At 42.3% G+C, this 25,177-nt stretch overlaps 1 protein-coding gene across 1 annotated transcript; it reads right to left on the minus strand.

Moving 5' to 3' along the window:
* On the minus strand, nucleotides 1-24,091 carry ADGRF1 (adhesion G protein-coupled receptor F1). Its single transcript, XM_069488154.1, has 14 exons — nucleotides 24,023-24,091; nucleotides 22,706-22,763; nucleotides 20,581-20,730; nucleotides 19,188-19,361; nucleotides 17,918-18,018; nucleotides 17,017-17,075; nucleotides 13,983-14,134; nucleotides 12,652-12,815; nucleotides 10,806-10,994; nucleotides 7,811-9,184; nucleotides 6,166-6,207; nucleotides 5,062-5,121; nucleotides 1,275-1,341; nucleotides 1-74 (listed from the first exon to the last, which is right to left on the minus strand). Exons 1-14 carry the CDS (start codon nucleotides 24,089-24,091, stop codon nucleotides 1-3), a joined length of 2,733 nt encoding a protein of 910 aa, XP_069344255.1.
* Nucleotides 24,092-25,177: the final 1,086 nt, after the last annotated feature.

The raw sequence follows: 25,177 nt of genomic DNA on the forward strand, positions 1-25,177 counted from the left end.
TTATTCAGTTGAGGAAAATTGAGTTAGTATGATATCGTTGGAGGAATCTCCAGTATGAGAAAGTGCATAATTGCCTGGGGAAGGAAGAGAGGATAAGAATTATTGCTACCATGTTGGGATCAAGCATGAGACCAAGGTGAAACTCAGCCTGTGGAATTTCTGACAACTGGGAACAGTTTTAGGAAGGTGAGAAAGACAAGGACGTGGTTGGTGGAGAGGCACAGCGTCGCGCTGACACCTGGAAGCTTGTACTACCAGGCATGTCCCACTAGAGAAGAGAAGCACCATGTTTTTCAGATCTTGCTGGGAAATGAGATGAAGTAGATCTGAGATCACAGCATGTCATTGCTAGAAGGAACCTGAGTGATCTCTTAGTTTTTCTGACTTTTACTAATGAAGAACAAATGCCCCCAAAGGTAGAGATGTATAGAAAGCACTCAGGCCGATTGGTGGCAGTGATAACAAGACCCAGGGGTTCTGGATGAGCACAGTCTCCAGGCCCTTGTACTTTATCTGGAATCCAAATAATTTTGATAGGAATCTAAAATGAGTTGCCCATTGTCCTACCTAAATGATGATATTAACACAACTTAATGTGAAATGGGACTTGAGCTCTTAAGTCTGACTTCAATTCACCTTGTAAGGCAATGACCCCTCTTCTACTCCAGGCCCCAACCTTCTTCTCCAAGAATACTGTGACTATTTGCAATGTTTAAATACTAGGTGACTCATCACTGAATATCATAGACTAGGTAACCGCCAATATATGAATATAGAGCCAATGCATGTCATAGGTGGAGGAGACAGTGCTCTTCCACACTTGGCAGGTGTGGCCGCCTCCTCCCTGGGGACACCTTGGGAGGAGGGTGTGCACAGCATTGAGGCACAAGCACGTGATCCCATGCCTGCTGCTCAGCGGCTGGCACAGAGGGGTCATTCTCCAGCAGGGACACATTGGTGTTAGAATGGCCACATGCCTTCACCCCATGGCTTCAATGACCAATGCCACAGATTTATATAATATCAAATTGGGGACACGGAGATAATTTGTGGTGAAAATACATAATGGCACACTCTGGTCTCCATGAGCATCAAAATCCCAACATTGTTCGATCAGCCCTGAGCCCAATCCAGATGACTTCTGTACACACAGCAGCTGATATGCTCACACTTTCCACATGAATTTCTAAAACACGGTCATTGAATTTTCTCATATGATGTATTCATATTTTCTCTTCACACCTTTTATAACCTTTGCTTTTATTGTAACTCACCTTTTTTTTTCAGTGGGTTGAAAGGCTTTGAGAATTTGGGTTTGGCAGATAAATCTGATGAGTTTTGCTGCACAAAAGAAAAACGAGTTATTTGGACATTAATAGTATTCCTTTAACATTTTAGTATTATTAGTGTAATAGCATTGTGTTAGTCTGCATTTTCTGACTTCTTGATGTCATTAATTATCCTTCATTCCATCTACATAGTGCGTTATTCTCTTTTCAACAAGGTAGAGTCACCAATGCCTTACTCTCTCTTCTGCTTTAATCTATTTAAAAATGCCTAAGAACTTATTTCCAAGTAACCTTCGTGTTCCTGTATATTTTTACAACTTCTAACAACAAACTAGAAAATAGTTTTAAAGGAGATATCCTTCTGCATGTCCATGCTTACATTTCTTTGGGTCAAACATTTGTCACTAAAAGAGACCCATGGAGGAAAAACAATCCTCCTGCTAAAAATGGGCTCCGCTAGAGGTTTGACTTATTCTTGCTCATCTTAGATTCAGATCTCTCTGTGAATAATCCTTTGGTCATTGGGACAGAGGCCATATAGTTTTCAATAATTTAATAACTGAATTATCAAACTGAAATAAAATATTTAAAACAAAAGAGCATGTACTTACGGAGAAAGATAAAAGTGTTTAGGTACATTATATTGTTTTCTACTCAGTAATTCATCATTCATTAATTTAACAGCTCATATTAAGTGCCTTTCTGGGCCAGACACTGTTTTAGGCACTGGAAATATCGGAAGACATAAGTTCCATTCCCTGCTATAGTCCATGTCATGAAGAAACCAAATTAAGATGGGAGAAAAAGTCCTTGTCACGTGCAATATGCAGAACCTAGTTTTCACTGAGATATATAAGTGGCTACCCGATATTGAGCTTGAAAAAATAAAAAAGTTATAGAGATAGGGATAAAAAAAACTTAAATTTTAAAAGCAAAAGAATTGATTTTCTAGAATTCGGGGTTTCTTTAACCCTCCTCGTCCTCCTCCTCCTCCTCCTAAGAGAAAATCCTAAAAGAAAATCCTAAAGTCAGAATCATTGCATTTAAAACTGCATCCTGTCCCATGCAGAGAGGAATCTTAGGTTGCAACACCCACAGGAACTCTGTGTGGTCTGGGAAGGTGTGTGGGTCTAAGCAGTCCGTCAAATAACAGGGTCTGAGTAATTGAAACTAAGATGTGGCTCTAGAAACCTATTCTAGGGGTGGGAGGAGGGGTCTGCAGAGGCCACCAAAGTCTGTCTCTTGGTGGAGAGTTACAGAGAACGTGGCTAGGGACAGTGAAGTGTCAAGAAACGGCCCTGAGTCTTCAGCATGGAGAGGATTTTGGGTCCTTACAGTGTTTTGGTGAGTTGAGGACGGTCCTTGCTGAGACCAGTGCTGACTTCCTCTCTCATGCATTCCCTTCACCGACTACCGTATTCTCGCTGCTCTTTTTACCTCCCCTTTGCCGTCTCTCAGTGGACAGCCTTGCCCCCTACTAAAAAAAAGTATTAAGGTCTGAACCCTCAATGTCATGACCCCAATCTGTACATATTACTCATTCTGCATCAGTCTGGTCCTTCCTGTGTTAAGAGAAGAAGCTAAGGGGCGGGGGGAGAGAGAGAGAGAGAGTGAGGGGGAGAGAGAGAGAGAGGCAGCTCATCCTGCCACCTTCCTCTGACCGCTCAACCTGTCCTCCCAGGAATCCTCTCTTGTCCATTATGTTCCCTCTCCCATTTGTTTTCAGGTTTTCAGACTCTCTCCTTGCCAGTCCATCCCTCCCAACACATGAGCTTGTCACATTCTGGTAACGTCACCACTGATCCTGGGTCTGCATCTGGTAACAACCTTCGCTCCCTTTTCACTCACAAGTGAGTTTCTCTGCAGGAATATTCACGCTGAATGCTGTCTCTCCCTCACCTCATCATCTGTAATCTAGGTTCCCACCTTTTCATTCAAACTCCTTCAGAAAATTACAAATACTCCTATTGTCTTTTGCAAATGGATATTGATTTTAAAGCAAATGAGCCACCTAGCCAGATAGCAAAATCTCATTTTTATCACCCATTTTGGAAACTAAATTGGGGAAGGAGTCCAAATCCAGAAGCGGCAAAGCCCTGCCTGACCACTGCTGCCTTCTGGAAAGTGTCAAAATGTCAGCACTGTCAGGCATTGTCAGGCACTGTTTGGGGAGAAACACTGGCAGGCATTTCCGCTTTTGCTTTTATTTTAATTTTGGGTGGTTTTCTCTCTTTTGTTTTCAGATGAGAAAAATTCTGATTTCCTGCTTTGCAGGGTGGGGAGCGTCTGTCTGTTTATATGCACTAAAGGGTTTTCTTTGATGTAGCCACATGTGCTGTGACCCCTCCTTTTCTTAAGACAGTGACTCTATTAGCTGCACATTTTCTGGCCCAAGGGATCTTAGTTCTTAAAGACATAAAATGCACATCACAAAATGTTAAAACTGTTTGCTTCCAGTAACTAGTCCAACACTTAATTTTTTATAGTTGACAAAATGGAAACTGAAAGAGATGAAGTGACTTGTAACCATACAGCCAATTGGTCATGGAGTCAGAAACACAGAGCAGGTCTGCCGGCTCACAGCTGCTGTTCCCCAATGCACGGCAGTGACTTCTACTACAAAATGCAGACCCAGGAAGATTTTTCAATGCCAGAAGATAATTTCATCATTGATTTTTATTTCAAAAGATTAGTTTGTCACCTGTAAAAATCTCTAAATGCCCATATGGGGTTGCACACAGTTAAGTCAGTTGACTTTTATCAAACACAGAAATCTCTGCTTTAGGACCCTTTCTGAATGATCAGTGCCTTGCTGAAAGAGAAAAAAGTCTAAAGTAACACAGAAAATACAAAATATGCATGCAAAAAATAAAAATAAATAAAAATAAAATAAAATGATATGCATGCAAGTACTTTTGTTTCTAACTATACTGTCCTCATACTTTCCCTTTGGTCATGTGGCAAAGAATGTAATAGGAATTTTCCATTTCCATGTAAACCTGTCAGTTTGCAGACTTCAGAGATAAAACTGTAAAGGACAAAGTCAGTGACACCAGCCTAAGAGAGAAAATTCAGAGACAGCATTTTGTACAGTAGAAGTTGATCAAATTTATATAAGAGAAATTAATCAAGATCTCCCCCTTTACTTTCATAGAGAAGGGAAAAAATGGTCTAGAGAAGGTCCAGAAAGTCAGAGGGAGGAAAGGACCTTGCTAATTCTAGATATTGGCAAGTAGGTCAGACTAAAACCAGTGATATTGTTGAAAGGTATTCTCCATTCTCTCATCTTTCAAATAGAGATAATAGTAATATTTATGTCATAGCGTACGTGTGAGGATTAAATGAGATACTGTAGCACTTTTGTTGGCACAGTGCCCGGCACTTGGTAAATACCCAATAGGTGTTTCTTAGAAGCAGCTGGCTCTCCACCTTTTTGGCATCCACAGAGCATTCAGGTGGCCATACAGATGGCAATCGTGGAGGGCATGCACCCGAAAAACCCATGCTCACAACGCGCACCCACAGACCTCCATGCTTGAGCACCCTTCCAAGTTCCAACAACCTTCACATTCACTCCCTCCCTCACTCAACAACTCTTTACTGAGCATCGACCATGTGCCAGGCCCCATGCCAAATACCAGGAATATGGTGACCGAAACCCAAGGGCTTTACACAGAAGCGGGCTTGTTGCAAGACTGCATAAAGAGAAAAAATGCAAAACTGAAACTTCAAGCATTGGATTCATGGCAGTAGGAGATCAGGAGATAATTACCTTTGTTGTTTGCTTCCAAGAACTTAAGGGAGACAACTTATTGAACAGAAGTTGTCGCAGCTATAAAAGCAACAAAGAAATATTGAGGAGATACACATATGCAGTCATACATAAACAAATCAAGAACAAAACTGCAGGTTGAAACTTATTTAATATAATAGTGTTATTAGTATTTTCTAGAAGCACTTAATAGGCCATGACTGGATATCTGATAGAAAGATTAGTTTCTTCTCCTCTTTACCTATAAACAAAACTAGAATTAAACTAAAAACAGTACCCCAAACCATAATAATTCAGATTCTACACATTAGCAGTTGGCAATGATTACTAAATTGAAGTTTATCTTTGAAGAGAAGGGTTTCCTAACCGTGTGAATGGTACAAACAAGGTAACAAGGTAATTATTTAGTACAATTAAGAATAGCAAACTGCTTCTTTGTAAATAAGGGTTTGTTCATGTGCAAAATTGTTGCTATCTTTAGCAACAGTTGTTCTAATTATCGAATATTCTTATCTTCCCATTGAAACAAACACTCTACATCTATTAGCTTACTGCCTTCACCTCTCTCGATAGAATTGCTCAAGGCTTGGGTTTAGGAAACAAGTTTAATTTTTTATTCTACTATCTTTCACTTAAATTGGTTGTTCTTCTTTAGGAATTTTATTTAATGTGAGAGGCTATTTAACATTTACTGTATAAAACTCTACAAATACTGAAGTAGATATATCTTTCAGCATATTCCAAGTAAATGGGTAAACTAATTAAAGGAGCAAAAGGGAATTCACTCCTTAGGAAAGTAATTTTTCTATTGCATTATTGCCATACCATGATTTAAATTAGAAAAATTAAAGACAAAGAGAATTTCTCCTTTTTTTCTATACTGTTTACATTATGTGTTTGATTTGTTCTATATAGCTTGTTCAGCAGTGACTATTTAGTTCTTTTGTCTCCTGAATGAGCCTACCTTTTGTAAAATCATAGAATTTTATTACAAAAGTATTCATAATCCAACCTCTTATTATATGAATAAAGATCTCAGAACTGAAGGGGAGAGGCTCAAAGATGCCCGGGTTAGAGGGTAAAGAGAGAAATAAATGCACGTACCTTACTATCCAAGAGTATTCCAAAACATAAGATGAAAAACCCCTTTAAAAAAAAAAAGGAATAAATCACATGTATTGTATTTTTCTATTCCAGAAAAGAAAGCATTTATACATAACACTATTCTATCACCCAACACTGAAATTTCTTATCTGTCTTCCTGCTAGACTGTAGGCCCCTTGAAGGCAGGAACACAGTGTGACCTCCACAGTGCATGGCACAACACAAAATACTCAAAAAAAAATTTTATTGAATGTGTAGATAAATGATGGAGTGAACAAAGTTTTGCACGCAGGGCTTCATTCTCCCCTACTGTACCATTCCAAACCAAAACAAATAGCTTCCATTTGCTTCTGTATCTTAGTCTTTCTTTGGACTGGGCATTTAAGGTCCACTACGCATCTGCGATGGCAGCAGGTGCGGAGGGCTGTGACCTCTGTCATCACCTTTCCTTCCAGTGCAGCTCTTGGGGAACCCTTGGCACAGGCTTTCTTGGACCTTGGAATCCTCCTCACAGTCAGAGTACCTTCCGCTGGTACCTGTTCAGACAGCATATCACCTTCTGCTCTCAACAGTAGTTCCCTACACTTGTCACCACCGGGTGCATGCCCTCCACGATTGCCATCTGTACTGCCACCTGAATGCTCTGTGGATGCCGAAAAGGTGGAGAACCAGCTGCTTCTAAGAAACACCTATTGGGTATTTACCAAGTGCCGGGCACTGTGCCAACAAAAATGCTACAGTATCTCATTTAATCCTCACACGTATGCTATGATATAAATATTACTATTATCTCTATTTGAAAGAGGAGAGAATTGAGGGCCAGAGAGATTAAGCAACTTTTTTAGAGGTCACACAGTAAAGGCACACATTTGAGCCCAGAATTATTTAACTCCAGCATGCAAACATTTAACCACCATTTCCCTGAGTCATTGTCTGAGCTGGTCTGACAAAACCCGCATTAAACCAAAACTGAAGCCTCTTCTCCACATTCATCAAAACCTGAGGATAACTTTGTCCACCTACTCTCTGAACATCCTCTGACTGTGGCCTATAAAACCCATTCCTTTGTAGCAGGAGTGAATAGCCAGATAGTAAGTATTTTAGGTTTTGTAGGTTCTGTTGCAACTACTTCATTCTTCTGTTGTAGCAAAAACAGCCACAGACCATGTGTAAATAAATGAACTTGCCTGTGTTCCAATAAAACTTTATTTACACAAACAGGCTGCTGGTTGACCTTTGCTAGGCCTTGCTCTATTGCACTCTAGGAACTTCCTTTGCACTGTTGAGAGTCAACCAGTACTTGTGATTCATTTCCCTTTCTCTGTGTGCTTTTTCAGAGGTCTGCACAAGAGAAAGAGGACTGAGACAGCAGCAGGAGAGATTAATGTTAGCTATGCAAACTCTAACAGAGTTAAAGCCCTGCAATGGGTTACTGAAGAAGTCCAATATTCTGCTCTGGTATAACAGTAACTATTGGGGGGAAATGGATTTTTTTTTTCCTACTCACTGTTTCTGTGTGGTTTTGGTTACAGTCTTGCTGGAGGCAGGGAGATGAGATAATCTCCAGAATGGTCTCACCAACCTGAGTTCTCTATACGTATCCCAATTACCTGACAATGTAATAGGTTATTCCTATTGTTCTCACCTGGAATGCATTGAGTAAAGCAAAAATAACATGCCAAGCCAGGTTCTGGCTGTCCACCATTGTTCCTATACCAAAGCCCCAGGTAAGCCCTAGCACAGGGGTCAGGACGAGGAGGCTCTTCCCCATATGGACAGCAGTGGCCTTGTCGTCCTGGCTCAGTCTCTCTCCAACAGCTGGCCTCCAGAGCTTCCTGAGAACTAGCAGCACCACAACCAAATTCACTACCACAATAGTCAGTGCAGGGACAACAAAAGCCAAGAGAGGTTTGCTTCCGTCGGACCAGTTAAGCCAACACACATCTTTCCTTCTGTAGCTATTGCTGGGCAGTGTGACAGCAACAGTGATGACAGAGATAATGAGAGGGCACCCATAGCCCAGGCAGAACCCAACAGCCATCATCAGAGGCAGGGTGGTATGGTGGAACACGAAGATGATCCGGTAAGCCAGCAGGAGGCCGAGCATGAGCATCCAGAAGAACAAAGACAGGTAGAAAAAGTGCGTGAAGAACACTGCAGCTGTGCAGACTCCAGAAGGGTCCACCGCGGTGTCCACAGTGGCAGCGATAATAAACCAAACATCAGCAATCAAGAGGGACAGGGCGGTGTTCACCATGCAAATATGACGTGTGTGTGAGGTTTGGCTTTTCTTGATTTGCTTCCAAAACAGAGCCTCAATGACCAGGCACAAGATGAGGCTTCCGATGGAGATACCCAGTCCCACATAGGTGATCCAAGTTACAGCGGGAACAACAGCAGGAGGCACAAAGGGTGACATCAGCATGGAGAAGGAGGTCAGGTGAGTACATCGGCACACCACGGTGTCTGGAGTTTCATTCACCAGGTGGCAGCCTGCATTGTTCCACTGCAAATGACTGAAATCCCAAAACACACAATGAGGCTGGCTCAGGTTTGACTCTATCTTGGAAAAAGTCAGGAAAATTTCATTTATGAAATAGTTCTGGATAACCGTGGATACCACAGGCCCATTGACCTGAGCATTTTCATTTCTGGCAATGGGTAGAATGTTCCCCAGGGTCAACGAGGCCATGCTGATGATGGTTTCTGGAAGGGACCTCTGGAATTGGTCTGACCCAATTGACACGTGGCCTCTGATGGGAATGGAGGTATTTTGGGGAAACATTTCAACCTGATAGTTGTAACCATTTTTGAGTTGGCTTCTGGTCACTGGAATCCCTTGCCAGTTAATGAATTTCCCAGAAAAATTCAGAGGCAGGGCTGTCGGAGGCACCAGAGTGCTGATGTTTTCCAATGTCTCTAGTAACTGTGAGCTCGCATGCTTTCTCGTCTGCAGTAAGACTGTCCAGTTGCTTACTGAGGCTGAATTAAGGATATGGTCAGCTATATTGATGACTTCCTGAAATACAAGGATGAAAGTCAGTTGTGTTTTGAGTAAACAGATACGAGGCCTACGAGTGCATAGTCATTAGTATGAAGTATAGGAAAAATGCCCAGAAAATTGGCTCAGAGATGAACCATATTAGAACTCATTAATTAAATTCAGCTCAGTTGCTCGGCACAGTAGAAGCTTTGGGCAAAGAAACTTGGGTCAGCAAAATCACAGAAGTTCCAGGGTGATCACTGACCCAGGGGATTCATAAGCACACTGGGGCTTCCCCATGGAGGAGAAAGAGTCCTGCAATTTGGGCTGCACGAGTGCATTTCCTTCTCCCTGAGAGGGCAAAAATGACTACACTGCTCTCAGGCTGGAGACATTACTTTGACCCGCTTTCTCGTATGATGTTTGCTAACATCAGAAATTCTAAATTCACATCATGGATATTGAAGTTTTTATGTTCTTTTTGTTTGCTACAGGAAAATATAGAACAAAAAATTTTAAACTTGGACCCAAGCAACAAAGAAGTGTTGAATTTGTATGGGTTTTAAGAGTCAGTCTTAGTTTGAAATATTCTTGTTCCAAGCCATTCCTTGAAAGTCACTACTTTCTCTCACAGAAACCCCTCTCTTGCTTATGGCTCTGGCTCCCAGACATTCTGCTGCAGGCATCTGTCACTCTGGCCAAGTTCTCCCCTAACCCAGGTCTCCGTGGCTTATAGCCCAGAAGCCCATAGTGTGCTTTTTCCACCACCCCCAGGAAACCTCTGCTCTTTATTGCTTTGTGTTTGCCTACATTTTTTTACCCTTCATTTTATTTTTTATTCTTTTTGTGCTATTTTGTTGTAGTTGATCTCTTGCAAACATGTGGTCAGGTTTTTAAAAAACAAATCCAAGCATTTTTTTCTTTAATTCAGGAATTTAACTTATACATATTTAATGTGATCTTTAATGTTTACCATATATAGTTAACTGTAATTTTGTGATTAAGTAATACACGTATGATCTAATTGTGTAAAATGTTATGTATTCTACTATATATTAATAAAATGGATACATCCACCATGTTTGGAAGGGTATTTATTGAACAAATATTTATTGAGCACCTACTATCTAGAACGTAAGTAGTGGCTATTTTGGGGTGACCAGATTGCAGATAATTTCTTTTTCTTTTTTTATGTGCATTTCTTATAGGGACTAAATATCAGTTTGTATAATTTGTAAGCTAATTTTTAAATATACAAATTAAGCCACGAATTCCCCAATTAAGAGAAAAGAGTTCTTAAAATACACACTGCTAAAGTCAGAGTTTATGGCCACAGAAAAACGTGATTATAGACTGCAAACATATTGAAAAGTTGGTGCCCGTGTCACATGGTGCGAAAGTTCATCCCTTCCTAAGCCAGGTGCTGCCCAGGCAGCCTGCACAGGGGCAGCTCCACCTTCCTTCCAACTCACGGTATTGATGCTGCGAGTCCCTTGTATACTACAGAGAGAGCAGCAAAGCTCACATAAGGACTAGTACATGGCTCTTCTGTCCTTTCCAGCACGAGGATAAAAGTCAGTGATAGGGAAGTTTTTGTCATGTCTTCTACAAGATTGGGCATTTCAAATGAGCCCTTTCAAACATAGGCAGATCATACCTTCATTGTTGAATTGGACACCCTAAAATGGCCTGCCAGTGACAGGGATGAAATATCGCCCAGAATTGACACCACCGAAGCCAGATTCCCAGCTGTGATTGATGGGCTTTGCTGAATCATGACTGCAAGATCTTGCACCACGGATGACACAGCTGCCTCAGTGGCATTGCTTGCAAACACACTGACATTCTAGAGAGAAAAATGGTTAAGTTCTTGAAAACAATGAAATGCTGGTGTTGCCTCAAATTTAAACCAGGCATCTTGGTCACATAGAACTGACATTTGTATGATGAGTTACAACATAGGAAGATTATATAACAATAATAACAATGGCTTTTACTCAGTGCTTTCTGTGTTCTAGATGCTGCGCTAAATGCTTTACCAGAGATTCATTGATTGATTCCTTTCAACACCCTTTGAAGGGAGGTGCCATTATCATTTTCATTTTATAGCTAAGGAAACTGAAACATGAAAAGATTCACTAAAACCTTTTTCATATAATTTATTACTCTAATTATACAGAAACTGATGTTCAGTGTGATTGGTGACCTTCGAAAGAGAACTAAGCTAGGCAATGGTAGGGTAAGGTCTACTGGTACTAATCCTGTGTTATATCCACGATACTACACTGAGAATCCCCTGTACGATGGGAAGACAGAGGAATGTATGTAGAGATTTGACTACTGGGCTTGTGCCAGCCCCCATTTTGTCACTAGATTGGGAGTTTCACTTCTTCCTGAGGCTCCCATCTGCTTCCACTACACTAGGCTAACTTGCAAAGCAGCCAAAGAGGGGTGTTCCCTTCCAGTCAACATAAGTCAACCCAGGAGCCCGGATCCTACCTGTTCCCCTTCTTTTTCTTCTCTGTTTAAGGCACTGGGGTCTACCTACCCTCACACCATGGGGTGCACTAGTCCCAACTATTGCTCATGTCCAGAACGGAGGCAAAGAAGGCAAGAGCAAGAATAGACATACAGGCCATCTGGCCCAATCCTCCTCCCCAGTCTGCAGATGAGGAAACAGGTGTCCAGAAGGGGAGAAGTAAACAGGGCCTTAATAAACACTATATCTGGGGTTCTGTGCTGCAGTAGCAGGGTCTCTGGCTGGGATGGAAGTTCTGCTCACTATGGAATCCACTTGCCAAACAGTGTTTGTGAAATGGTCTTGGGGTCCTTCTTTTCTGTGATTTGAGTTCTTCTGATTCCTGATCACTCACTTCCTTCTTTCTATCTACCTTGTCTTAGTACTTGTACCTTCCTAAGAGAGCATGATATAGCGGTCACAGCACTGGACTGGAAATGAAGTGGCCAGGCTTCTAGTTCAACACTATTGCTACCAGGGGAACTGTTAGCCCCTTGGTCCTTTGTTTCCTGATCTGTAAAAGGAGGTGGGTAAATGAAATGACCGTTAAGTTCCATTGCAGTCCTGTCATTCTATATGATTCACCTCTGCCTGACCCACTCCTTGCCCTGATTTCTGATACATGAACACCCTTACTTGTACCATGCCTACTGGCTCCTGACTCACACCTTCACTTTGCTCTTTGATTCCCTGGCCTTCTGGACTTCTGAGGCTAACTTAGCTGCTCCTCTCATCCGTCACAGACCCCTTCAGCATTGGTTTACTTCTCTGCAGCACCCCTCCCTGACAAAACCGTGCACTCTGACCTTTTGACTGCTACCCCATGCTGCCACTCATGCCATGCTCCCCAGGTTCACCCTCACCCTCTGCACACAGGCCAATGATACAAACGGGTATATGTGCCCACCACTCAGCCATGCTCACTGTGAGATGCCCACTGGGAAATGCAAAACCAAGGCAAGTCTACAAGGTGGAAATGCCTCACCTCCTCCAGTTCTTGCAGCTGAAGGAGCACACAAGTCTCCCTGATGACCTGCCACCCGGAGAGCTGGCACCTGGCTGTGATGTTTCCGGTGTAGCCACTGCTACAGGGCAGGGTATACTCATCAGTCTTACACCCAAATCCAAAGATATTGCTGTTACACGGGGCTGGGAAAGAAGGAAAACAGAGAGGAAAAAGGATTCTGGAATATTCTGGCCCTCTGTATAAACTATGCAGTAGTGCTTAAATGCATTAGAGGTTGAATATTTAGAGACAATACCCAGGCGAGTTTTGGAGAGGTTTGCCCAAAACCTCTGAGAAGTTGAAGAGGTTTGGCTTTGGTGGCCAGCTTCATCTCAACACCACCATTTACTAATTCCTGACACCACACCTTCCCTGGGCCTGGCTCCTCCCTCCAGGTGTCGGATCTGTGCCAACAATATCACTTGGAATAGGCAAGTATTGGCTGAAAATAAGGCAAGATGTGATCACTCCCAGGAAATATTCTCCCTCTTCAAGGGAACACTAGAAAACCAGAAATTTTTCAAGATACTGTGGAACAAAGAAGTAATGATATGGTTAAAAGATAGGCAGTTGCTATTTGGGGGTGACATTTCCTACCTTGTACCCCTTTTAAAAGCTTCTCACATTGCAACCAGTCACAAATTACTCCTGCAGCTAGCCTGTAATAATATATTCTTAGTGTGTTTGGAACTGAGAGATGGAAACATTGAATGGAAGATCCACAGAGCTACGATTTTAGTTTGTTTCCCCCATTGCTACACTCTAAGTGTCTAGACACTTTCGACACCTGGTAAACATTTGTTGACTAAATGTTGTTGAAACGTGTGACATAAATTTTGGTAGAAGAGGCTTAAGATTATGAATATAAAGAAGTAAAGTGAAAAAAAACTGAAAAAAAGAGAGGCATGTATGTGTGTGCATTTATGTGAGTTAAAGACATGGATATACGCATTCTTTCCTTGGTTCCTTGGATTGTGACTTAGGAATATTGTCAGCCCCAGGGCTCTTTCAACACGTATATCAAAATTATTGTGCAATCATTTCCACCACGGCCTGCAGTGAAATCAGTCTTCCACAATGTCCACACTAAGAGGTGGGAGATCAGATCACCGAATGGCAAGAATTTGAAATAGTCAGCTGAAGCTGGGTTTCATCATGGTGGGGGGGAAACAGCTGCCTGTTTCTATGGAAAGTCAGTTAGAGAACAATTCTTTATCGAAACATCTCCAATCTACTTCCTGAGGACACAAATGAGCTACTATTAATAAAGGACTCTCTTAACCTGAGCAAGGATGTGAATCCAGGATTACCTTTTCTGAACACTCTGAAAGAGCTGTCTTCTATAGGAAACAGCTTGCGAAGCTCCGCCTTGGCCTTCGCAGCCACCTGTTCGATGGCTGACAGCAACTCGGATGCACCGCTGGAACCGACAGCTTCATACCCAGCAATGATGCCTCCATCCCTGTAATGACTGTGGAAAGAGAAATGAAATTCACTATGTTTACTCATTCAGTCACTCAGGGCTACTCTGTGTGTGCATAACATTGGGTCCACAGTCTTACACTCTCGTGGAGAAGGCAAGACAAGCAGGAAACGAGTGACCACCACTTTGAATCTGAGGCCTAAAGGATGAGAAGAAAAGGCCAGTGACTCAAAGAACAATGGTATAATATGCCAGTGCATGTGACGGTCCCAAGGAAGGAGAATGCCTGCGAGTTTAACAAACTTAAAGACCAGCATGACAACCTATTCAGGCCAAACCAATGCACGCCTTCCATGTATTGATTTATGCCTTTACCTGTAACCCCTGTCTCCCTGAAATGTATGAAACCAAACTGTAACCCAGCCACAGCAAGTCCACTTGCTCAAGGATTTTTGGCCATGACTCTGGGTCATGGTCCTCAAATTTGGCTCAGAATAAATCTCTTTAAAATTAAAAATAAATAAATAAATAAAGACTGACATGATGAAAATCCAATCAGCAAGGAAGAAATGGGGAAGAGGTGATATTGGAGAGGTAATCAGGAGCCAGAACACACAGGACCCTAGAATTGGAATTTTACTCTTTATTAAAAAGTTTTATTCTTTATTAAAAGGTAGTGGCATGATCAGATTTATTTTTAAGATCATCACTCTGGATGCTGTGCAAAAAAAATAGACTGAAGGGAGGCAAGCAGAGAAGCGGGTTAGGTGGTGTTTGAACTGGTTGGGTAGCTGTACCTGTGGAAAGGAGTGGTCAGATTCAGGTTGTCTTTGAAGATAGAGCCACAGGATTTGCTAATGGAGTAGACTGTGGGTGTCAGAGAAAGAAATCAGTCAAGAATGACTCCAAATAAAGGAAAAATGAATTGTAATATATCATACAATGGAATAGTACTGGGCAGTAAGAAAGAAGGAACCACCGATGCTCAGAAAAACAAGGCTGAACCTGTAAGGCGTTATGCTGAATGAAAGAAGCCACCAGGGAACTTCAGAGGTGATGGAGATGTTCTGTCATGGTAGGAAGGTGCTTCTAGAAGCATTTGTCGAAGCTGATTGAACTGCACACCTAAGGTTTGAGCACACCACCATATGTAAATTCCACCTCGATAAAAGAAATTAAAACAAAAGATGGCTGCAAGGTTTTATTCTATGCAACTCGTAACTGGGAGAATAGCATCACTACAACTGAAATGGAGAATACAGGGGGGAAAGTAGGGTATTGGTTAAGAGGGGGAGAGTTGGAGGACCCTGGTTTGGACATGTTGCATTTGACATGCCAACTGGAAAACCAAGCGGGGATGTCAAGTGGGCCTTTGGATATTTGGGTCTGGAGTTCAGGGAAGAGGCCAAGCCCGGTAATACATTTAGAAACCATCCATGTGCAGATGTGTTTAAAGCAATGAAAGCAAATGGATAACATCTATTAATTAACTTAATCCTGCAATAACCCCTTGTATAAGCACTGTATTATCCCCATTTTATAGATAAGGGAACTGAGGCCCGAAGTGAAGTTGGGTGAGGTAATTGTTAATTATTAATCGATGTTTTGGAACCTCTGATGCTCCAAAGCTCAAATTCTTAACCACTACTTTGAAATTTTGCTCAAAATGTATAAATAAATCCAAACACCCTTTTGTGTAGTGATGGCCACAATGCCTTTGCATTGAAATGGCCCTTCTATTGTGTACAAAGTATTTTCCTGCCTACTATTTTGTTTGATCTAATGAAGTTAAATCAGTTTCCACAGGTATTAACTGTCCTATTTGACAGATAAATAAATCGAGACAGTGAGAGATTACGATTTGTTTTAAATCATGTATATAAAAAGTAAAACTTTAAAAGTTGTATTTCATAGGCTTATGCCTACTTGTACTGTGATTTTTGTCTACAAATTATTGGAGACAGCTTAGAAAATATACATGATGGAATATAAATTATAAGTATAAATAGAAAATCAGGACCAATAAAAGAAAAGTATGAACAATTACTATGATTGAGTTTCAGTTTTGTCTATCAGTTCACCGACAACAAATTTAAAAAGGGAAATATAATTAATTAACTAAATCTCAATATAGAAAAAAGCAGAGTTTTCCCCAGCATTGAATTTTAAAGAAAATTATTAATGTGGGACTTCATAGAAAGACATGGGATGACTTAAAGCACAATGCCCAGGACAATATATCTAGCAAATGCTGTTAAAAATTTCCTATGGCTGTTTTTAAGTTAACTGTGAAAAAATACATAAGTCAAATTCTCTGATCTCTAAGCCACGTCCTCTATGAAGCAGACTATTAACAGTTGGTAGCTAATGTACACATGGCTAACTGAGCAAATGAGCTTTGGAATCAAAGCATAAACAAAAGGATAATTTACTAAATATCTCCTTCTTTTCTGTAGACTGTTGGGTGTTGAACTATGGTGTATACATGACGTCTACATAAAAATGTAATATTTTACAAAATTGTGGCTCCCAATTATGAAACATCATGTCCCCTGTGGTTGTGGAAAGAGAACATCCACCCTTCTGCAACCCACAACCCTCATCTCCAGCCCTCACCCCTTCTCACCCACGTGCATCATGATCTGCTTCCTTCTAAGTTTCTACCCTACTACTATGGTTTAGCAATCCTACTCTGATCCACAGCTTTGAGAATGTTCTCTAATATTTAAGGTCCTAAACTCACTTAAATGAGAGTCTAGGTTTTTCCCTTCAGACTTTTTAAAGCATCACAAACTCTTGTCCAGTTAGTAAGAATCCTATTTAGAAAGACCAGTTCTGCCATGTTTTCTGCCAAGGTCACCCGGGAACAGGGAACAGTACAATTCTGGAGATGGCCTTTCTAAAGCCATTGTGTTACTTACCGAAATTGGGTGACCTGAACTGACTCAAAACCTTGAATTCTTTTGTATGCTGTTTTAAGCTTAGAAAGAGAACAAAAGGCAACATGTTAATCTTTATCCCCACACTTCAGAAAGACATTTGAGCAAAAAATGGATGCAGACAATAAATACATCAACAGTAGCAAATGAGAAAAGAAAAGTGACACAGTGGAAAGTAATTGTATGTCATACAGATATGGTTAAACCCACAGTTGAGCATGTATACATGCACCCACATGCACACACACACATATAAAATTTATTTTTGAGGTTGCTAATGAAGAGTGAATAAACAACTGCTTAGAATAGGGGATGAATCTGGTGCCAGATAATGTAATAAATTCACCCCAAATCTATTTTTTCCTTATCAGAAATGTGCCATTAATTTTCACAGGTACTTAAACTGAACCTGTCTATAAAGTATTTGCTCAGATCTTGAGTTAGAACCACATCTGAGCCATCATCCTAGGCAGAGGCACACTGATCTAGTTTTTATATGATTTCAGTACGAAACCCAGAGTTTTGCTCAGTAACTCTCTTCAGCCTCTAATAAGAGAGTCTTCTTTATGGAACAAACCCCCAAAGGCTGAGCTTAGATCCTGAAAAATAAAAAAACAAAAATAATCAAGAAGCCTTAATTTAATACTACTCTAATAAGTGAGCACAGCTGAACACAAGTGACACAGAAAGAAGTCAACTCCTAAACTTTCCTAGAAAGAAGATACTCAGGAAATTTCAATTTGAGCAGAGCAAATAACTGCCCTGTAATAGCTCATTGAAGATGAATAATTAAGAATATGTATTAAATATACATGTTGAATTGAAAACATCTGAACTTGAGTTTAGCAAATAGTTCCTTATACAGTAAGTAGAAAGTGCTTACTTGCATTTCAATTCCAGAGGCATATTTGTAGTACATAGCAGAAGATAAATTTAAAAGATCATTTGTAAATCTTTCATTAATTTTGAAAGTGCCCCAGAGTTCTGTGAGAAATAAAAAGAAGTTTATAGGTACAATAAATTCCTAACTTGATTTTTTTTTAATTTCATCATCTTACAGGGGTACAAGTGTTTGGCTTACATATATTGCCTTTGCCCCACCCGAGTCAGAGCTTCAAGCGTGTCCATCCCCCAGAGGTTGCGCTCTGCACCCGTTAGGTGTGTATATACCTATCCCTCCATCCCCCCTCCCATCTGCCTGACACCCAATGAATGTTAATATGTGCACTTAAGTGTTGGTCAGTTAAGTCAGTTAATACCAATTTGATGGTGAGTACATGTGGTGCTTGTTTTTCCATTCTTGTGAGATGCCTCACTTAGTAGAATGGGCTCTAGCTCTATCCAGGATAATACCAGAGGTGCTAGATCACCAGTTTTTTTGTGGCTGAGTAGAACTCCATCGTATACATATACCACATTTTATTAATCCACTCTCAGGGACCAGGGATGTCCATTTAAGCTGGGCTATTTCAGGTTCCTTCCTCACTCTTTGCTCGGCTCCACCAAAATCTGGAGTTTCAACATAACCAGAGGAGTCTTTGAGGAACCTTTTTGAAGTTCTTCCTGCCCTGGAGTCCATGGTATTCGACTCACCTCATCATTCACTGAACATAAGCCCAAGGCCACAGTAGCCCCTCAGCTCTCACTGGTTTCCTAAGCTGGACTTTGGCTTGTGTTTTGTTTCAGTAATGCATTCAGGACACGCCGGTGCGTTGGCATTTCGGAGCATTTCTTTCACTATAATCACTATGTGTTCCTCCCTGCAGTCACATCTCTAGATTTCCCTTTGCTCAGAACTGATGTTGGCAAAAGAGGTAAAAAGAGGGTAAGAAGAAAACCGTTGCTTACTCAAGCAGTTTCCCTGCTTGGGATTTTAGCAAATCTCCCCAAATCACAGTAGAGTTACGTTATTGCAGAACTGAGCTGGAGGTACCTAAAGTCTGAAGTGACATCCAAATGTCAACTTGTATGTCTGGATCTCCTGCACTGTGAAGCTCACCGTGTCCAGCCAAGCCTAGCAGGGTGTGTCCTCGCTGTCCCTCAATCACCCCACAGACATTAGCTCTCCTCAGCAAGGCAAAGAGCTAGAGTCCCCTCTCTGTTGCACACTGGGGTGGGAGAAGCCCCAGCCCAGAGCATTCTTATGTGCTTACTTGTTCTCTCGCAGAAATTGACACTCTGGCTGAGGTTGCTGAGATGACATTCACAACTTGAGTGTGATCCAGCCGTGTGAAGGTAGCAGTTCCGGGGGTCGAGGCAGGAGGGGGGGAACCAGGTGTAGCCGTCTTCACAGGCACACTGCAGGGCTCCATTCAGGCTGCTGCAGTCTGCACAAAAAGCAGGAATTGGTTTCATGGAGTCCGGTTTTATTAACTGACTATTGCTGAGTTCCAATCCTTGGCTCTGACATGGAATGTGAACCAAGTATTTCTCACCAAAAGCCGGAAGGATGAAACCAGGATGGCAATATATTTAAGGTAAAGAAATGCCCATCTCAATAGAGTCCAAGGTTGGTATCAGAAACCTAACAAACATAAAACTAAAATGGCTGGGGTTGGCATCCAAAAGAAGGCTGAATGCCCCATAGATACCTGCTGCAATGGAGAAGAGAAGTAGAAGAGGGTATTGGTAATGTGGGAGTTATTTAAAGGATTCTAGGAGGTATTTGACCATTCTCTTAGTGGAGGCTCCCTTCCACCCACCTGCCACCATGCCCAGGTAGGTTCTATCAGTGAGGTAGCAAAGGCAAAGAGACATTTTTTGGGGAGTGAAGAAAAAGTTTCACCCACCAGCAATCCAGTATGCTCATTCCCTTCTACCACTCCTGAAATTCGCACCAAAGTCATTCCTTTTTAATAGGCAAAAAAATGAGGCACAGTCACCAAACACCTTTGTGGAAATGCATATGGTGGGGTGTTCAGGGAGTGGTTCTCAAGCTTTCCTGTGCATCAGAGTCAGCTGGAGGGTCTCACCCCAGAGTTTCTGACTCAGTAAGTCTAAGATAGGCTGAGAATTTGCACGTCTATGAAGTTCCCTGATGCTGCTGCCGGTCACCACACTTTGAGAGTCCCTGCTTTAGACAAATAATTTAATTTCTCTTCACCCCATCTTTGTGCTTGTGAGTGCTATTTGACAAACATTTCTTGCCCTCTTCCAGGCACATGGCATTGCATATCCTGGCCCCTCCTAAATCAGTTGGGGCCACAGAACCAGCTCTGGCCAATAAGTTGTGAGCAGAATTAGTGTGTGTCATTTTTGAGTTAGAGAATTTATAACTGCCATGTGAAACCCTCCAATGTTTCATTTTTTTTGGCTCAGGATGGGTACAGTTGAGATAGGGTCTGATTCACCAGCCTGGGTACCCAAGTGACAACAGACACAGCCCCTCCGCCAACCTGCAATGGACATGAAGAAGAAATGAAACCTCTACCTCTCTCACGCTACAGAGCCTGTGGGATGATTGTCTCCACGGGACAACCTCACCTGCCCTGACTGATGCGCCCATCTTCCCCGTTCACATTTCCTGCCACCAGACAGCTGACTTACGTGTGGTGGCCTTTGCTCTGATAACCTTCGTGGGCCCATGTAACCATGGTGATGGAGGCTTCAGGAGCTTCAGAAAATTCTGCAAGTCTCTTTTCTCCTCGGAATTTCTGTAGGTCACCTGAAGCAGCAGCTCATATTCCTGGACTGGGGCTGAAGAGAGAGAGAGAGAGTCAGAAGCCTCCTTGCTGTGGCTGGGGGACACTGTGAGGAAGTGACTGGGGACAGTCATCGGATTCAGCCTGCAGGGTATGCACTGTCCCCTGCTGCTCTCGCCTGAGTTCTGCTCAGCCAGACGCTCACTAAAAACAAACATCCAGCGTGAACCCGAGCAGATGGTTCTCTCAGAGGTGAATATACAGCTGTCCTCTCACTTCTGCCAGGCCAGCTGCTCCTGTGCTCTCTGTCCCCCCCCACAATCACCCTCTTGATATTGCACACGTCCTCAGGGCACAGCCAGCGTCAAGGTTAGGTGTCAAGACTGAGCGAAGGAGAGGTGAGGACATTCTAGGCACGCTTCCCTCCCTCTGCCAGCCCTGGTGTCCTTGAAGCATCTCCAACAGAAAACCCCCAACCTCATGCTTCCCAAAGAGCCCTTCCTTCTTCTATAAAAAAACATCCTGTTGATTAGCTGTTTGGCATTTATATGAAATAGAAAAGCAAACCTAAACTAACCCTGCATTCGTGGCTTTGTGCGCCCTCCCCTTCAGCCATGAACGGGTCTTGATCGAGAGAGATCAATCCCATGAGTCTTCTCCCACCCAAAGTTCATTTAAAATTCCGTATGACATTCCTGGAGCTCGAGATCCTCCAAAGCTTGTCTATGGAGGACTCAACCTCTCATGCCAGAGCGCCTCAGCCCCGTCTCACTCTCCCATCTCCCTGCAGGCTGGAGCCCCTGTGCCAGGCTGTGGGGGTCCCTAAAGGTGGGAGCTGAGGCAATTCCCACTCCTACTGCCCACGCAGGTGAGGGGTGGGGAGCAGGGAACAGGCTGGCCCTGCTCACACTGTCAGGAGTTAATGGCATGAGTTCTGGAACCAGATTGACTGGATTTGAGTCCTGGCTCCTGCCCCCAGCTCTGTTTCACTATCTGCAAAATAAAGACGGATACTGTCCCAAACTCAGAGTGTCCGTATGAGGAGTTAATGCATCTAATGTGTTTAAATAGTACCTGGCACCTAGTAACAGCCCAATAGAGACTTGCTACATTTTGTCATTTTTACTCTCAGGAAAAACATATTCATGGTATTGCTAGTTGAAATTTTGATTTCGTTTTCTCAACTACAGCCTAGCATGGGGTAGGTGCTATGGTATTAATGCTATCAGCACATTATCATGTGGCAGATTTATTGCATGGTAGAAAAGCTTTTGTGGATGCAGGAACCAAACGACCATCTGTATGCATCACTGATTCTGTGAGGAAATGCATTCAGCACTGGAAACGTCAGACCCCCCAGTTAAATCTCAGAACACAGCTCCTTTCTAGACTGAGGGCTGTGCCCATTAATTCCACTGTTAGGGTCAAGGTGTGGACAAAAAGGAAGTATATGGGCTGGGCACGGTGGCTCACGCCTGTAATCCTAGCACTCTGGGAGGCCGAGGCTGGAGGATCCTTTGAGCTCAGGAGTTCGAGACCAGTCTGAGCAACAGTGAGACTCCATCTCTACTAAAGACAGAAAGAAATTATATGGACAGCTAAAAATATATATAGAAAAAATTATCTGGGCATGGTGGTGCATGCCTGCAGTCCCAGTTACTCGGGAGGCTGAGGCAGAAGGATCGCTTGAGCCCAGGAGTTTGAGGTTGCTGTGAGCTAGGCTGACGCCACGGCACTCACTCTAACCCGGGCAACAGAGTGAGACTTTGTCAAAAAAAAAAATAAAATAAAAAAATAAAAGGAAGTATATGGACAGCTACTTACCAGATACAAGGCAAGATACTAAGCCTTTATTATACTATTTAATCCTCACAAGTATCTTGCTTTTAGTAATTACTGTTATTCTCATACAGATTTGGGCATTTCATAATGTGCCTAAGGTCAAACACTCAGTCAGAGGCACGTCTGTGGTTTGACGCTGGTCTCTGGCACCAAAGCCCATTGTACCACTCCGCGTAACAGAGTCTCACCTAGATGCTTTGTCTTATTCACAATGAGTTCTCTCTTTGTTTTCATGCCATCATTTCTCTGTTAAAAAGAAAAAAAAAAAACAGTTACGGTGAGGCTTGGACAGTTGTACTTTATAAGGCCTTGTTTGGTTTCCCAGATGAATTAAAATCATGGCTCTAAAATCCAAGCCAGGGATGGTGGAGAGGTGGCCAGCAGAGGCTTCACTGAAGCGAGTTTTGAGCAAAAACCTGGAAGAAGTGAGAAAGTGATGATCCCTGGAGGAACAGCTTTCCAGGCAGAGGTGTAAGAGTGTGCCTGGCATGTGCAGGCAGACTGGGGACACCAGCCAGAGTAGCTGCGAGGGGTGGGGCAGAGGAGAGGGGATCAGAGAGTTCCTGGGGAGGCAGGCTGTGTAGACCACGACATGCCATAGAGAGGGTTTTACCTTTTACATGAGTGAGATCGGAAACCACTGGACCATTTTGAGCAAAGGAAAGTCATGCTCTAATTGAGCTTCTAAAGGCTGAGTGCCGAAGCCGTGTTGAGAAGAGACAAGCTTAGAAGCAATGACAGAGCATTGAGATGATCAAGGTGGATATCAAGGTAGCAGCCATGGAGGTAGTGAGAAGCTTTTGAATTCTAGATATATTTTAAAGATAAAGCTAAAAAAAATAATGCCAATGGTTTAGATACGAAATGTGGGAAGAGCCAAGCATAGCACTAAGTTTTTTGCCTTAGGAGCTGGTGAGATGGTGCTACCACTTGCTGAGACAGGAAAGGCATAAGTTTGGTGAGAAAAAGTCATGAGTTTGATTTTGGACGTACGAAGTTGAGGGTGGCCTACCAGAGAGAACAGGTTGGCAGTGGACACATGAGTGTGGGGTTCAGCGAAGAGGTCTGACATGGAGATATACATTTGGGGTCATCAGTGTGTAAAGAACATTAAAACCATGATTCTGAATGAAAGCATCAAGAAAGTGGGTACCAATGGGAAGACAGGGTCCAGGGATGGCTCATGTCAATCCATGATTTTTATGCATCTAAGAGGCCATTAGTAGAGACTGCATTGAGCTAGAAAAGATCTCGGAGATGGTTTAACTGAAGATCATCATCCTTGTGCAGTTTGGTCATCTAAGTTCTAAAGAGATGAAATGACTCACTTATCCAAAGCCACACTGTGAAAGAATGTGGATAATGTTGACACAAGTACTCGAGACTTCTGATTCCAAGGCCATTAAATTATGCAGCTGCAGTCACCTAGAGAGTGATGGATTGTAAAAGCCAGAAGGAGAGAGAAGAGATGATTGAGAAGAAAAATGGGACATATGCCAACTCACCCCCAGGAAGGTATGGTGGCCCCCAGTGACCGTGAAGAAGGAGATGAAACACAGCAGTCCAACTCTCATCTTCCCGGGACTGGACAGGGACAGCCAGGTGCATAGTCTGCGGCTAGACAAGCAGTGTACCAAACAAAACTGAGGCCCCAAAACAAGTAATTCAAGCCAAAATTGGAAAATGCACACAGTGGTAGGGCCTAACTGAGCTGATTCAAACCCCTGAGTGTTTGATTATTTTTCCACTTCACGGAGCCTGTGACACCATGACTTTTGCTCCCATTGCAGAAGTAGTAATTTCCATCTTTACAAACATACTAGAAAATTGCTCTAAAGTTGTCTTAAAATTGCTAAATTGTCTAAAGTTGCTCTAAAATTTGGCTAAACACAGGCTCTTTTAAAATCGTGACTTGCTTAACATTACAACTAGGTACATTTTACATCAGTCGTTTATATTCACTGAGGTTTCCTTTTCATCTCAGGAAAGACAAGCATCAATATAACCAAGGACCCTTAGAACCATTAATACCAGGATAGAATTTGAGTGTTTAAGTATGAAAATAACAATGAATCAATCCAGCAAATTCCCTTCTTTATAGTTGCTGCAATTAGCAACAAATTGTCCTTACGTTTACGGTTATTTCAAATAATTCAGACAAAACTCAGTGCATAGAAATGGTCATAAGATTAATCATTTATATTCAAGTGATCTGATGTCAAAGAAAAATCATGATATGTTAGAATTGTTCTGTTCAATACAGTAGCCACTAGCCACACTTGGCTATCTAAATTTTCATTTTAATTAAAATGTAATTAGGCCGGGCACGGTGGCTCACACCTGTAATCCTAGCACTCTAGGAGGCCAAGGCTGGCGGATCATTTGAGCTCAGGAGTTTGAGACCAGCCTGAGCAAGAGCAAGATCCCGTCTCTACTAAAAAATATATAGAAAGAAGTTAGCTGGAGAACTAAAAATATATAGAAAAAATTAGCCGGGCATGGTGGCGCATGCCTGTAATCCCAGTTACTTGAGAGGCTGAGTCAGGAGGATCGCTTGAGCCCAGGAGTTTGAGGTTGCTGTGAGCTAGGCTGATGCCACAGCATTCTAGCCTGGGCAACAGAGCAAGACTCTGTCTCAAAAAAAAAAAAAATTAATTAAA

The sequence above is a fragment of the Eulemur rufifrons genome, chromosome 15, assembly GCF_041146395.1.
Source record: "Eulemur rufifrons isolate Redbay chromosome 15, OSU_ERuf_1, whole genome shotgun sequence".
Taxonomy (NCBI): domain Eukaryota; kingdom Metazoa; phylum Chordata; class Mammalia; order Primates; family Lemuridae; genus Eulemur; species Eulemur rufifrons.